General features: G+C 44.2%; 1 protein-coding gene across 1 annotated transcript; it reads right to left on the bottom strand.

Annotated features, from left to right (window-relative positions):
• Positions 1-651: 651 nt before the first annotated feature.
• plin1 (perilipin 1) lies at positions 652-12,331 on the bottom strand. Its single transcript, XM_084452651.1, has 9 exons — positions 12,210-12,331; positions 12,014-12,058; positions 11,543-11,741; positions 10,445-10,527; positions 10,067-10,331; positions 7,971-8,152; positions 7,172-7,309; positions 5,998-6,177; positions 652-1,083 (listed from the first exon to the last, which is right to left on the bottom strand). The coding sequence occupies exons 2-9, from the start codon at positions 12,053-12,055 to the stop codon at positions 1,009-1,011; spliced, it is 1,164 nt and encodes a 387-aa protein (XP_084308777.1). The 5' UTR covers positions 12,056-12,058; positions 12,210-12,331; the 3' UTR covers positions 652-1,008.
• Between the last annotated feature and the right edge of the window lie 3,359 nt (positions 12,332-15,690).

The following is a 15,690-nucleotide window of genomic DNA, read 5'->3' as shown; positions in this document are numbered from 1 at the left end:
TTCTGAATACCAAACTCTCTTGAAGATGCAGATACAGTATGTCAGAGAGGGATTAAAGATTGTTTGGATGTTGTCACTACCAGGGGTGTGACGAAATATCGTGCCACAAACTTTCGCGATATATAAAAATGTGACGGTATGCATTGTCGAGATAAAAAGTTTTGTTCAAATATTGTTAGAATATCGAATCGATATCGTGAACCCAATATCGTGTATCATATCGTATCATGAGCTGAGTGAATACAGTAGTTACACCTCTGGTAATATCTAAAACTCTGCCCTTAGCACCCGGCTGAAATGTGTGTGAATGTGTTAGTTTAAATCTAGTCTCATAGGTTATTATATTGGATTGGATTAAGTGTGTCCAGGTTACTTACTGGAGTTCTCTCTTTGTTCTTGAATACCAGGCTGTACAGTATTCACATTCAAGATCACATGATAAAATACTGATAATGCAGTTGTTGATGTTGATAGAGATCTACTGTAAACTAGAACCCACTGTTGTATGTCTCTCCTAACTGACCAAGCACCAATAATTTAAGTATAATTGTGTTTCTAACGTCTCAATCACTCTAAAATACAAATCTTAAATGTATGTATAAATTGTATTTCTATAAAAAAAAAACGTAAATAAATATATTCTGAATGGATCTACACAAGTATTTATTAAGTAAAAAAGACCTGATGGTACAGTAGGTTGCGCAATACGGTTTGATAACATGCAAAGTCTGCCTGCTGGATATTGTTTGTTTAAGGTGGATAGCTAGGAAATCCATCTGTCCTCTCATCCCATCCCAAGTTCTTAATCTCATTAATGGCAGAGACTATGAACACAAAGAGCTGAACGTGGATCAAGGGGCTTAGCTTCATCGGTCCACTCTCATTGATCCGCTGTTATAGGAAAAGCTAATGAGGACATTTACATTTGTATAAATGTTTGCTATTCGTAGAATATGTCAACAGAGACAGACAATAGTTTTAGCTCTTCCTGCAGAGGATTCTACAGCATCAGTCATAGACCTTCTGCTGGGGAACAGAGGCACTGCAGTCTGGCTTGGACTCCCTGGAGGTCAGCATGCGGATCTGTTGCCAAACACAGAAATGGTACAGCATGGTATCACATACTGGTATCACATACTGGTATCACATACTGGTATCACATACTGTTCATGGCATGAATATAAAATAATTGAAAAGAAAAAGAGACTATCTAAGACTGAATACAATATGTTACAGGCCAATATAATATTATTGTACATTGTCCTGCAACATATTGTATTCAGTCTTAGTTTATTGATGTCGTACTTGAGCAAGACACACTTAAGGGAGCGCACCTGACCTACCTGGGCAGCCTGCAACTGATTAGAGAAGGTGTCCTTTATGATGAGTGTTTGTCTGCCCTGTACCTCATTCTGATGAAGATCACTGATCGAAACATAGTAATAAACTATAGGGAACAGTTCATCATTTATATGCTCCAGTGTGCGGACTCTACTCTTTTTCTCATGAATATAAAATAATGCTGAAACATTTTCCGGTAACCGTCACCGATAATCTCACCAGATGATGGTTTACAACGTAACAGTCCTGCTCCAATAACACTTCTGGTTTGAGTATTGCAAGCCTATTCTTTCCCAGATGGATGTTGGGTCTGCTCCATGCACAGGACTCGTCCTTATGGGGGAGGGGGAGTGTTCATTCCATTCTTCTACCAGGAGACAATTCTCCTGAGGAATTTCCCCAGATCACCACAGTGACTGCCGTGCTCCAGTGAACTTGGACTGACCCTCCAGGCCAGGGAGCAGTCATGCCCACTCTTCCCTCACGCCCTCCCCAGACGACTGACCCTGTCCCTGGGAGGCTGGGCACCAGCCTGGGACGCTGCATGGCAGGTAAGCTGGTGCCAGACACAGTTTTATCTAGATGTGTCTGGGGATCTCTGACAGCAACATGCCAGGGGTTAATGAAGGCGGGCTGGCTCTGCCTGTGGCCCAAACAGCTCTTTGTCACATTCCCTGACCCACTCTGTCCAGCAGGAGCAGGTGTTACTAACCCGCCCATGGAGACATTTCACCTATCAGGATACCACAACACTCTATGCTCTAGACTAGAGGATATAATTATACTAAGCCTATAAAACTGTCCTTTCACAGACAGGGAACATGTTGGTGGAAAAAACGAAGTTGTAAAAAAACAACTGCACTTGAAAGATATACAAAACAAATCAATCCAAACAACATTGTGTTATGTCGTGAGCATTAAGGTCTGTCTGAAAGGGTCAAATACAGTAGACAGATGCCAGTGATGTCCTGTTCCACATGGCTAGCTATCTGGTGCACTGTGCTCAGTACTAGGGAGGTGCAAGTTCAGGCAGATACACTTCCACAACAGGAGACAAGGCTCTGGGAGTCTAAACAACATAAACACTCACATGACTGTCAGTCGACGTCCAAAAACATGAGTTGGCTTGACATGGTCAGTCACTCACGCCAGAGACCAAATCAATAGAGGCCAGAACGACTGGCTTTCAAGACCTGATCCAGACGAATCGCAGGCCTTAGAGGTGTAGCACCGTATGCAGCCAAGCAAAGCAAATATGATCAACACCATCAGTAGTCACATCTCTTTTTATTATCTGCATAATGACTTTAATTATTGTCTGCATGGATGATTTAATGGATGTGATTTAAAGGTTGAATATGTTTTTTTCCCTCAGTCTGAGGTGAGTGTCTAGGGTGCATCTTGATTAAGAAGCTATGTGAGACCCTGGTGCACACAGGGCATGAGTGTTCATTATACAGGTGCATCTCAGAAAATTAGAATATTGTGAAAAAGTCCATTATTTTCAGGAATTTAATTCAAACAGTGAAACTTTCATGTATTCTAGATCAATTACAAAGTATCTTTTTTGTTTTAATTTTTATGATTGTACAGTATGTTCATTTATACACTCAATACTTGGTGTGGGCTCATTTTGCATCTATAATATATGAAAGTTTCCCTTTTTGAATTAAATTACGGAAAATAATGAGCTTTCACAATATTCTAATTTTCTGAGATACACCTGTAGTTCAACAGTGTTTTCCCAGAAAAGCCAGCAGGGTTGGTCCTCAGCTAGACTCCCTGCTGCGTGTTCAGGGTATCACAACCCATGTGAGGACAGCGCAGACGGCCCAGCGACATGGAATAGAACTCACATCATTCATTAAATAGGTTGAGTGGACTAACAATACCAAGCATAGAAGAGATTGAATTAACACGTCTCAAAATGTTGCACAACTGACCTCACAATACTTAAAGCAAATCTGCGATGGAGGGCACAATTACTCTGTCTGAATAAGAGAGAACAAATTATATTAATTAACCCTCTTTGCATCCATCATAACATGGACACAATTTCAGTGTCATTACCATGTTGACATTGACTGAGCTTCATTGGCTGAGCTGTGTCACATGGCTCAGATGTGTATCCAATAACATTCAGATTGTTGGTGATAGAGGACGGCCTGTTCTCATGCTGTAGCACATTTTCCCAAGACATAACTGATCAATATCCCCACACAATGACATTTCCTTTTGTTCCTTATTGAATATAACCAGGCCTTATCTTATTACTGAGGAAGCAACTTAATTAGGTTGTATGTGTTCGGAGGTCACTCAGTGTGCAGTGAAGCTGCACAAAAGCAATAGAACATGCAATGAGTGTATTGTTGAATAGACAGAATACCCCATTACTTAAATATCAGATTTGTATACTTGACTTGGCTTTTCCAAGTAAACTGTACATATAATTCACATTCAGTTTTTACATTAATGAGACATTATATTGTCTACAGAAAGTATGACTTGTGGAGTCAAAAGAATGTTAGATTGCCCACTGCATACAGATAAATAATTGTACTAAGCCTTCATCCACTTCTGGTACCCCAAATAGCACTGTCCTGTTTGACAAGTTTCCAGCGGAACACTGAGGCAGAATACCTAAAAATACCTTTTTAACAGCCATTAGGTGGTCAAAATGAATTATCCCTAAAGATAGGACTGCCGGTATCATCAACAGTGATATTCATTCAACACATTCAACAATCTCTCATCTAGATCAATCACAGGACAGAAAGCTAGTCAAAGTGATAGGCCTACTGTATATCCCACTCTAAATCTGCTGTCAACGAGATGTACCCTAACCTTACATTCATTAGTAGAGAAGTTTTAGAATTGCATGCCTTTCATAAATCCCTGGGTTGGAAAATTAATGACAAGATTAAGGACTAAAGAATGCATCACGTTATATAACAAACAACCATGTGAGTTAAGTATCCCATGAATTAGCTCTCCTGAATCCGACAGAACGTCATAAGTGCACCACACACCAACCTGACAATCTCTCACCTCCCACTAAAGGCCTTTCTGTGGTCTGCGGGGGGTCAGGAATGCATGAACTATAAAACCACAAACACAGTGGCTAAGTGGACCTTTTTGCTAAAAAAGATTACGAAAGAAATGCGCCAACTGTTCAAAAATAGCTATCCAATATCCTTGTGCCATTCTTAACTCCCCAGCGGAGACTGAAAAGCCCCCCGCAGAGTTGCTCACCTCAAGTGCAACTCTCGACGTGGCTCTCACTGCTCGCGCTCTGGGACTCGCTACCCACAGTCCTCCTGGCTCCTTCTACATCACAGGACTGAGGATTCACTTTTATCAAGATTTTATCATTTTTGCCCAAACACAGTTCCAGTGTGTAGTATTTCCTCCCCTTATCTTCTGGTCTGGAAACGTGCTTCTGCATGTTGCTGAGCTGTGTCTGGATGATTCCTGTACAGCTGCAGGTTTAAGACACCCCTTCTGACATGGCAACCGGACCCAGCACACCACACGCTTTCACAATCAAATGTCCAAATGTGTCCGGATAATCACATTTAAAAAGTATAAAGGCATGTATAAGCTGTCGAGTGTGAGGTGACGGGCGAGACATTTAGAGACCTAAAGTGAGGCTAAGTGACATGGGAATGGTGAAGCCCTCTGGTCTCAAGCTGTCTGTCAGTGAGTGTTGTAACCGCTCTGCATGCCATCTCCTGAGCTCAGGATGATAATGAAGGCCCTTATGGAGACTGCAGAGCATTTTAAGGATCAGGCCTTGGCCAAGGGCTTACACACACACACACGCGCACGCACGCACGCACGTACGCACGTACGCACGCACGCACACAGCACGCACGCACGCACACGCACACACACACACACTTTATCCCGGATTCAAAGACATCCATAAACAAAATGCGCCTATATTTTGCTGTGGCTTCTGGGAAAGCGTTGTGGTGGCGCTGTGGAACACAGCCTGTCATCTCTACACCATCGCTGAGCGTTCGCCGCACACCCACGACATCCAGCAGTTCTCTCACAGACAACTTGGTTGAATAAAACAGGGTGTTCTGACATCAAGCCATGTCTATGCCTCCCTTGATGGCTCAGCTATTCCCCGATATAAAGACACTGACTGCAGAATGTTATTACTGTTTTTATGGTGTGGGGCCCTGTTCGAAAAAAATCCCTTTCCCTTTAGTTTACATATGAAAGTTATGAATAATAACACAATTTGTGCCAATGGTGCTGTGTACCTCTTCACATTAAAACAGCGTTTTGACAGGTATTGTATTTTACTTATTGAGCACTTCTTAATCGTTGGCTTGGCTGTATACACAATGTAATACTGTATGCAGAGACACCACATTCAGAGTCTACAGTAGTCGTAAATGTCATCCGCCAACATAGTCACTGTCTTCTGCCAGAACAGAAATGGGTTTGTGATTGGATAATATACCCTCCCACCCAGCTCTTTCACAGAATGTGAGACGAGCATCTCTGTAGGGCACCGTCGATGCTTGTAGATAAGGGCTGATGGGTTCGAGCGTACAAGGCCAGGCTGCTCCTCACGCCAGACAAATCACTCACACGTGAGCCGGCACATGAGAGCAGGCCAATGACCGGTTGCTGACTCACCGTGCCGTAATGGGAGATGGTGTTCGCCACACGCTCCCTGGTGCTGCCCAGGCTCTCAGCCAGGATGACCAGCCCATCCAAGGTGGCCCGAGGGGCAGTCTTCAAGCCGCACACCACCGACACGTAGCCACCCTGCAGCTGCTCCGCAAGGCTGCTGGCCAGGCTCTGCAGTCCTCCGCCCTGAAACAGAGAGGCAGCGACAACATTCACCATGACGAGCACTGAGCCATCCTGATCAGAGCTGTCTCCACTATGTGGTTGTGGCTACTTTGAGTCACGAGAGTCATGCGCACAAGTGTCTGAATATTACATCCAACCCGGCAGTATGTGCCCGTACATACAGTACTGTACTGTTCACAGCCTGGACATAATGTTTCTTTTCAATAGGTGTCGAGATCTTTAGAGCCTCGGCCGTCAACCAGAATGACCCCCCACTGTTGGGGGGCAATGTTGTGTAACACCGTTGTCTGACCCCCTTTGTCCGATATACAACACCCAAATGATGCTGGAGAAGGGGGGTGTGGTGGGGGACCACACACTGACTGTGAACAATGTGCCTGATTACATGTTCTTAATATCTCTTTGAAGTACAGTACATAAAGGGTCACTTTTTCTTTACTATCTTTTGTGGGGCAGACAAGACAACAATGCATTGAGACGTGCACGAATGAAAACTAGACCATCCGCTCATTGGACTAGACCATCCGCTCATTGGACTAGACCATCCGCTCATTGGACTAGACCATCCGCTCATTGGACTAGACCATCCGCTCATTGGACTAGACCATCCGCTCATTGGACTAGACCATCCGCTCATTGGACTAGACCATCCGCTCATTGGACTAGACCATCCGCTCTTTGGACTAGACCATCCGCTCATTGGACTAGACCATCCGCTCATTGGACTAGACCATCCGCTCATTGGACTAGACCATCCGCTCATTGGACTAGACCATCCGCTCATTGGACTAGACCGTGAGCTACTGCATGATGCTGTTGCTAAGCTGAGCTGCAGACTAACCTGACACAGGATGCTTATCATGCACTCTGGAAAATGATTGTCAGGGTTAGTATAGTATAGATGCATTTTTTCCTCTTTTCTGTAAAGTACACAGTTTGATTTGATTGGATGTACTGTTCAGTGGAACGCTGGCCTAGGCTGGGGTTGTCCCACCTTCAGAAGCCCTGTGTCTGCCTCGGTCATCTGGTGGTTCCTCTGCTGCTCCTCCCAGCTGAAGAGCCCAGTCACGAGGAGTTGAACAGAATGACCTGCTGATCCCACCGCCTCCAGATTCTTCACGGCAAAGCCAGCCTATCAGAGGACAACACCTGGATGTGTCATAATGCTATATGTGATAACACACACTAAATATGCACCCAGCCATGTTATATTCATCAAATTACACAGGACATTTCTCAACAACTGCAGTATGTTACAAAAAATATATCTGCCCCAAAAACACATTTTGTTTTTGTTTAATAGCTCTTATCAGGTCACTCAAGGACACCTAGTTGCATCATCTCTGATCTTCACTGAAGTGCATCTATTTTCAGTCCCAAATAGCAAAAGCTAAAAGCATCCAAGACTAAGGCCCTATCAGCACTGCTACAATGAGCTCTGTGGAATTAAGTAAGGTCTGATTCTGAACCAGGGAGGGAGGCAAGGGGAATGCAACATGTAAAATACCAATCACCACATGCCAGATGATATCTCAAGGCTTCAAGGACTCAGAACTCCTATTTCTGAATCAGCATAGGGAGCTTCTGTTTGTCATCATGTGGCTGCCAAAATTAATTCATTACTTGTAACAAGTAACTTGTTGGGCTGATAAGATACAGAACATACCCATACACTGATATAAATATTCTACTGTGTTTATACAGTATAGTGAACATTAAAAACCTTAGCCATACATAACTTATTCATAGTCATCAATTGAGCTTGGGGAAAAAACCCCATCTGTCTCTCTTACCAATGTGGACACACCAGTGATGCGTGTGACCAGGTCCTGACCTTGACTCTTGGTGCGTTGGAGCTGTGTGGCGGTGTGCTTGTAAGCACGTTGGCATGTGGTGCTGGCCAGGGCGCTGAGCCTCCTGTGGATGGGCTGAGGGCCAGGGGCACTGACCCCAGCCTGCGCCCCCCAGCAGGCATCTGAGACAGAGACGAAGACAGAGAGCTCTCAGTCGCTGTCCGCTGATGGACAAATGAGGTAACCCCTCACATAACTGAAACAAGCGCTTATGCAACAACTTCTATAGCCTGAACTTTTGTGATGTAACCGTTACTGTTACTTACTGTACATACAGTATAGCTCCCTATTCTAACAGGGCACTCTTACCCTCTATCAAGTAAGGGTTTCAGTTCCTCAGAGGGTCATTCTGACTCTTCTATATTGCTGTTACGTTCTGTACTTGACTGACATACAGTACTGTGTAGAATTGTACTATACTGTACATCCATCGCCTGTTGAAAAACTTGCAACTGAGACATTGATGACTGGGACGAGGAAAACGGCTGGGGTGACGCTGGGGTATCACAGTGGTCTGTGATCAGGCTAAAGACGCTGGGGTATCACAGTGGTCTGTGATCAGGCCAAATACATTACAGTTCAGGCTGCCATGTGAGACACCAATTCAGTTGTGTTTTGGTAAATGGTAAATGGACTGCACTTATATAGCGCTTTTCCACCTTAGCGGCACTCAAAGCGCCTTACAATGGCCTCTCATTCACCCATTCACACACACACACACACCAATGGCGGCAGCTGCCATGCAAACTGCTAACCTGCTCATTGGGAGCAATTTGGGGTTAGGTGTCTTGCTCAAGGACACTTCGACATGTGGACAGTCGAAGCTGGGATTCGAACCACTGACCCTTCGATCACTGAACGACCCGCTCTAACAACTGAGCTACAGCCACCCGCAGATTACAGATTCTACACCAGTAAATGAGGCGAAAAGTTAAATGTGCCATCATCATAGTGTGACAAAGCTCTGCTTACAGTACGCACAGAGCTGGGGACGAGGAGAGGAAGAGAAGGCAGCCTGAGAAATGTTCTTGGAGCCTGATGATGTTTATTCTGGGGCCCACATGGAGTAGGAGGGGAATTTGACAGTCCCTCATGTCTGCAGATCAGCCTGTACCTCACCATTGCGTCACATGTTTCTCGTAACATGCCAGAAAGAACACATCTAAGAATAGGTCAAGATTGTAATGTCTTCGACAGAGACTTTGACTTTCCATGCTCTAGTCTAGAACACAAAGCTTTCTGGTCAGCCGCTGCAGACTAGTGGCAGTAGTGCATGTCCACTGCCTGGGTCAGTGAGAGAGTCAGCCTGTCATCATCTGTCCGGTACAGCCTGTTCGTTCTCCAGAAAGCCTGGGAGCTCAGCACACCGATCCTGCACCATGGATGTAGTGATGATTATCGTCTATCAGCTAAGGCCAAGTGCTTATCCTGCCTCTCCTACATCTCTGAAGCACGGCCTCACAACTGCACCGTCTGTCAAACCACATGGATCAGCCAGAGAGACACCAGAGTACCCGGCAGACACCAACGCCAGCTAAATAAACAGTGCTCGCTTTCTTTCAGGACACACAAAAAAAGCTTTGTCTACATCAGTTTAGAGTATACCTTAATAGTGTTATTAAGAATGTATGGTATCCCCATTGACTGACAAGCACGGAACTAAATGTTTGTAAGTTAGGGGTGCTGGGTGTCTACTGCATGTGCTACAGTAGATAGAATCTGAAGGCGTTGCCGAGAGATCGTATCAGTCTATGGCCTAGCTCTTGTGTTTTCTCTCTGTACTCTGAGACTAAACATGTCTTATCTTTGATCTCAACAGCTTGTCAGTAGCAACCACTGTACAGTAAGCACCATTGTGTCTCTCAGTGCTAGGGTGCCACACTGTGGTGAAAGATAAAAATGACACTATTTTAGCATGTGGGTTCAGAAGTCATATTCCCCTTTCTTTGGCATATTTTTTTCCGGATGTCCCCTACAATAATATAGCTGCCATCATCCATACTGTCAAAATATGACAGCTGCAGTATGAACTATACCATTCTCTTCTGAGAAGTCAGGAAGAATATAGTTGACCAGACCCTCAGCCAGGGTCAGGGCAGCATCAATCCCCTCCCCTGCCAGGTGAACCGGCTTGCTGCTCACAAGGTGCCGGAAACCACCAGCAAGGGCACTCGTAGTCAGCTGGAGCCCGCCGGACGCCACGCTGAAGACCCTGCCCGAGGCTCCAGCGACGGGGCTCGCGATGCCATCCTTGGCAGTCTGCAGGGTGGTGGCGACGGCCTCCATGATACCCGACACCAGCTGGTTGAGCAGGAGACAGGGGAGTGGCTTAGGGGAGAATTCAAGCAGTGTAATAGTCCCGGGGAAGTCATGAGTGGTACTCTGCCACACTGTGGCGTTCCCAGGTACTGCACCTTCTCCGGAGGGGACTGCAGTGCTGGGATCTTCTCCTCCAGACGATCCAGTCCTTTACACGCCAGGCTGTTGGCAGCCACAACTAGACGCAATGCAATGATTGAAAACATGTTACAGAACAGGTTACAGAACACTTCATAACACAGATATTGAGGAGCATTATCTGTACAACCAACCTCAACATAGAAAACAAACAACTTTTATTTGTCATACATACATTTGACAACACAATGGTTTTGCTTTTCAGAGTATAAGATGGAGAACTTACTTGTCTTTTGACACACATACTTTGAAATTGTATGATCAGTTGATTTGTTTCACAATTTAATGGTTATTCTATTCAATTCCAAGGTTATAATTAACTTTATCAGTCTTATTCATGTGAATGAAATTTCTGGAGCATGGTGCTTGATAACTTAGGCTACCTGTGTTGCAAGCACCATGCTCCAGAAACTGCACTCACATGAATAAGACTGATAAAGTTATTTATAACCTTTGGATTGAATAGAATAGCTGTTTAATTGTGAAACAAGTAATATTCAAACATTCAAACCATTGCTCAACTGATCAAACAATTTCAAAGTCTGTGTGTCAAAAGACAACAATTTTGCAATCCATGAAAGTCACTGAAGATGGCAAAAAAGTAAATTCTATCCAAAGTTAATAGTGTTTCCCAACGTGCAAATAAATCAGCCCCAGATCCCCATGAGTACAGTATGCTGCCCATCAGAGTGGAAGGAGAAGAAGTCTAGCTAAGTTGGGGAACCTGGCTATGACATGATTTGCTCCTGGCCATGCTGTTTGTTCCCCTTGGAAAAAGTCTCACACATAACAGAACGACACCTCAATCTGTTATTCCAGAAACTACACAAACACACACAGGGGGAATATGAGCAGTCTACTAGTTATCTACTAGTCACATCCTCAACAGAGAGCTTGAGTTTGAGTGCTGGACTTCAGTGCTAGAGTTTCTGTAATAAAGTAAATTAAAATGTGATTTAATGTGCAATAATGGAAACAAAACTATATTCTCGTGATAAATAGCATAAAATATAGCACAGAAAGAGAGGGGCAGTGCAGGAGTAGAGGCTACATACGCGGAGTCTCCAGTCTTTGGATGGCAGGCTGAAGGCTCCACACTGCCAGGCTGCTGGCGGTCCTGGCCCCCCTCTCGTACACCCCCAACACGCAGCAGAGGAGCGGGTGGGCCTGCTTGGCGCTGCGGTAGCTCCTCTCAATCGCCTCACAGGTGGAGCTCACCACCGGGATCCGCAGGAGACGGACGAACACATTGTCCTGGGAGAAATGCCACAACTACTGACCTCTCCATCTTATTCAGGCATGCTCTGTTACAGAGGTTGGAGATTAGAGTGCTAGTTTATTCTGTCAACTATCTGAGAGAACAGGATTACCTCAATTTATACAGTAAGCCAAGAACACATTAGTCAATCACAGAGGGTAAACACACTTTGTCATAACAGCTGGAGAAAGATGCATTCAAATTCCACTTCACATTCCCTCCAAACCATGTCTCAGGAGTGACCGTTATGGGCTACTGGAAAACCTACCTCAACCTCGGCTTTGAGGAAGGATGACTTCCCTGGTGCCATGATCTGGAATTAGTCAAATCACATTATTTTGTAGGCTATTTCATTATATGAACAACATTCAACTTAATCTGCACAGATCATAACAATAACGAAATCTCCAAAACAACTTTGTTTAGAGGATGGTTAATAGACTTGCTCCAAATAGGCTACATACCGATATGGGCGAGGGTTGCAAGACAAAATAGGAGCGAATCTTAACAGAGCAACAAGGAATGAAAAATAGCCCACGATGCCCCTGCCTAGACTAGACTACCACCTGTCTGTCGGGTCAGTTTGTCAATCGGAAAATTCGAACAGGAGCGAGATGCGGGACAGCTGGTGGGTGTTGGGAACTACAGCCTACTGCTGTAAATAAACGGAATTAAAACGGATACTTTCGATAGTTTCGGTTTGAAATTAAATAATGGTTTACTAATTAGATAATAGTTAGGCCTACTACTAGCTACTTCATTTTTAGGACTTGCCACAAAGTTCATGGACGCGCCATTATAGTGTTTTTAGTGTGCATCTGTGCCCATATCGGATGATGATACTTCACTGGGACAGAATTCTAGACTCACGGAAAATGATGGAGGAAAGTATCGACCTGGACTTTCTATGGCTGTGTCTCAAACGGCTAGGCAGCATTCGGAGGCAGGGAGGAATCAAGTCATGTCCCAATCAAATATTTACAAATATGCTGCCTGCTGAGGTGAGAAGGGTCCAGCTGCAGTCTCGCAGATCGGGTCCGGGGTCCCACGCGCACGGCCGAGCTACACCAAACCCTTTCACGCGCGTCTCGTGCGTGGAACTCGCGCGCGCGTACTTCGCGTTTGGAAAGATTCAATTGATGACAACGATCCCGGGAACTACACCGAGAACGCGGACAGCGCGGTCCCGCGTACGCGTGCTCTAAAATAGGAATTGGTTCTATTTTCCCCCCGCGCGTATGTTGTACGCGCGTATATTGTGTCCAGAAATGCAAAGTTGGTGTCTCTTTAAATTGTCATAGTATAAATGTAGTCTACTAAATACTAAATATGTCTCCCATGACCATCTTTCTTCAGGCACTTTTTTTTCCACCTGTAGCGTACGGGTCCTAATACATAGGAAGCCTGTGGAAAACCTATACCCAGGTTCTTCTTATAACCTTCTTGATACCCACACCTGTGTTTCTTTCATATACAGAACTGTACAATAGATGGCCAGCACAAACCTATGGTGTTTCTCGGCATCCAACTGGATCTCTGCTACCAGATTGTGGTAGTGCCCTTGCTCTCTCCTCCTCTGGTTCAGAGGGTGAACCCACCATCTGCGGGTCTCCCTGCGTGTCTGCAGCTGCAGTCTCCGCAAGAGCAACAGCAACCCAAGAGCCCTTCTGCGATTCACGGCAGCTGACAAAAGAGACACATTTATAGGTCTATTCCTTCACAAAGTGGGGTCCAGGGTCCTTGAGGGGGTTCCAAATAGACCTTTACAGGTCTATAATTAGCCTAACTCAGAGTACAAATGGAACCTAATAAGAACCACGCTGGTCTAAAAAATGTTACAGTAAATCCAAGTTTAATCAAGACACCGCAATAACAATCACTTTGTAATCAAAACGTTGTGTAGGTTAGGGTGAATACAATATTCATAGCTCCCCAGGCATAGCCTACTGAAGAATAATAGCTATATTAATAATTAATGATGATTATAATGAATTCAAATAACATTTCAGTATTTTAAGGAAGTGTAGAACATGTCAACAACATAGCCTATATGCGACTTGTACAATTATTAGGCTACATTATTACATTATTACAACTAGTTTAAGTTACATGATCAAGAGTGTACACTATGATGTTGCCTACAATATACAATATTCAATATACCCATTGATGAATTGAAAAGTGAAGTGAAAATCGATGAGCTGATGTCAACAGCCGACCGTAGCATGAACAGTATAAATCAGATTGAACCTTTTTGAGCAAACCTTGGCAAATCTTTTTTTTCTTTTTTTTACCTTGATAGCAAGGCCTATATCAAGTTTATTCCACTACACTACACAGTGAAATGTATTGTAATGCAAAACTGAATGGAACATTTCTACATTGTTTGTTTTAAGGCTATACCTGTCAGTAACAACCGGGGTGTCAAACTCAAATACACAGTGGGCCAAAATTTAAAACTTGAACAAAGTCGCGGGCCAACATTGAACAAATGAAAATTTTAATATGGACCCAAACAAGTTTTGCTTTAACATTGAATATGCACTTATCACTTTCGCTTTTGGTGCGCATCAATGGTGTGCACTAACATATGTGAATACGCCCTCAGACACAATTGTTGGTGCTCCATCTGCTCAGTAGAGAAGCTTGTAAAACCCTGACTGTCCTACAGCCAGGCAGACAGACAGACAGCCGGCATGCAGACAGACAGCCAGGCAGACAGACAGGCAGGCAGACAGGCCGGCAAGAAGGCAGACAGGATTGAATGAACAGGAACAGAGCAAACACAGCGGCCGGCTAGGTCAACACAGGTGTCTCTATCACAGTGAGACGTTACATAACGTAAAGCTTCTGTTTTCTGCCTTTCTTTTTGCCATTTTTAAGAAGGGGTAACACGGTTACAGTTGTAGTATGAGATTGCTATGACTACTGTCACAGAAGAGAGGGCGTTTCTGGGTCCTGTCTTGATTGACGCGCCAAAACAACAGCAGAGCATTATGGGATTTGTAGTATTAGCGGTGAATGCGCTTTATAATACTGGCGGGCCAGCTCTAGTAGTCATTTGTTATTGCCTCGCGGGCCAAATATAATTACACTGCGGGCCAAATTTGGCCCGCGGGCCAGAGTTTGATACCCCTGAACCAAAACAACCTTCAAGTACACTAAAATGGTGCTATATAAAGTACCACACTGTAACCATGCTGGCCATCACACTCCACTGGCTGCTGCCCTGTCTATTTACTACATGATAGATTATGCCTATCTGATGGGACATTTACCAGTACACAACAGTCTTCTTGGAAGTCACCTGACTTCGTAGCACAATCAAGGAAGTCGAGATGGTGTTTTTGAAGGCTGGTGATACAGGGACTTCCCTTGGTTCTTGGATTTTCCCCCTTATAGGCTATAAAATGTCTTGACTTGAAATGTTTGATCATCACAGCTCAGAGCGAGACTCACTGACCTTACATCCTCCACATAAAAATTATTCAGCACACTTCACTGACAAGTTGTACAATGTCAACAGCCGTCCTATATCCAGGGGTAAGAAGTCAACTTTTTATACAATTGTACTGTCTGTATTAGGCTCCATGTAGCTATAGCTCTACATTGTAACTAGGTCAGATGCTTTAAAGCTGTATTGTAACTTTTTGAAAAAATCTCCATGCCTCATATTTACTTCAAATACCTGTTTGTTGCGGTAATATGGATATGAATATTTAGATTTTAAGATAAATTATGTAATCCCCTTCTTCTTCTTTTTACAGGCAAAACCTCCCCCTTGCCAATCTGTTTGTCGATGCACATGGGTTTGACTGCAACTTAAAATGATCCACCGTCTCTCTCTCATTCTCTCTCACTCCCTCTCTGTTTCTGTGACAGATCCATCCCTGCAGTATCCACCAGTGCCCAAAAGGAGACCCACCAGTCCCTGTTCCCTACGAT

Source organism: Borostomias antarcticus (assembly GCF_949987555.1).
Source record: "Borostomias antarcticus genome assembly, chromosome: 18".
NCBI lineage: Eukaryota > Metazoa > Chordata > Actinopteri > Stomiiformes > Stomiidae > Borostomias > Borostomias antarcticus.
Note: the sequence above shows the minus strand (reverse complement) of the source record. Positions and strands in the feature narration are given on the sequence as shown.

What these genes read in the sequence shown, in the direction of transcription:
- plin1 (XM_084452651.1), bottom strand. Translation starts at nt 12,055, where the DNA reads ATGGCACCAGGGAAGTCATCCTTCCTCAAAGCCGAGGTTGAG. An exon ending in TCCTCAAAGCCGAGGTTGAG is followed by an intron (nt 11,742 to 12,013) that starts GTAGGTTTTCCA and finishes CATTTCTCCCAG; the next exon opens with GACAATGTGTTCGTCCGTCT. An exon ending in TGACTTCTCAGAAGAGAATG is followed by an intron (nt 8,153 to 10,066) that starts GTATAGTTCATA and finishes TCTCTGTCTCAG; the next exon opens with ATGCCTGCTGGGGGGCGCAG.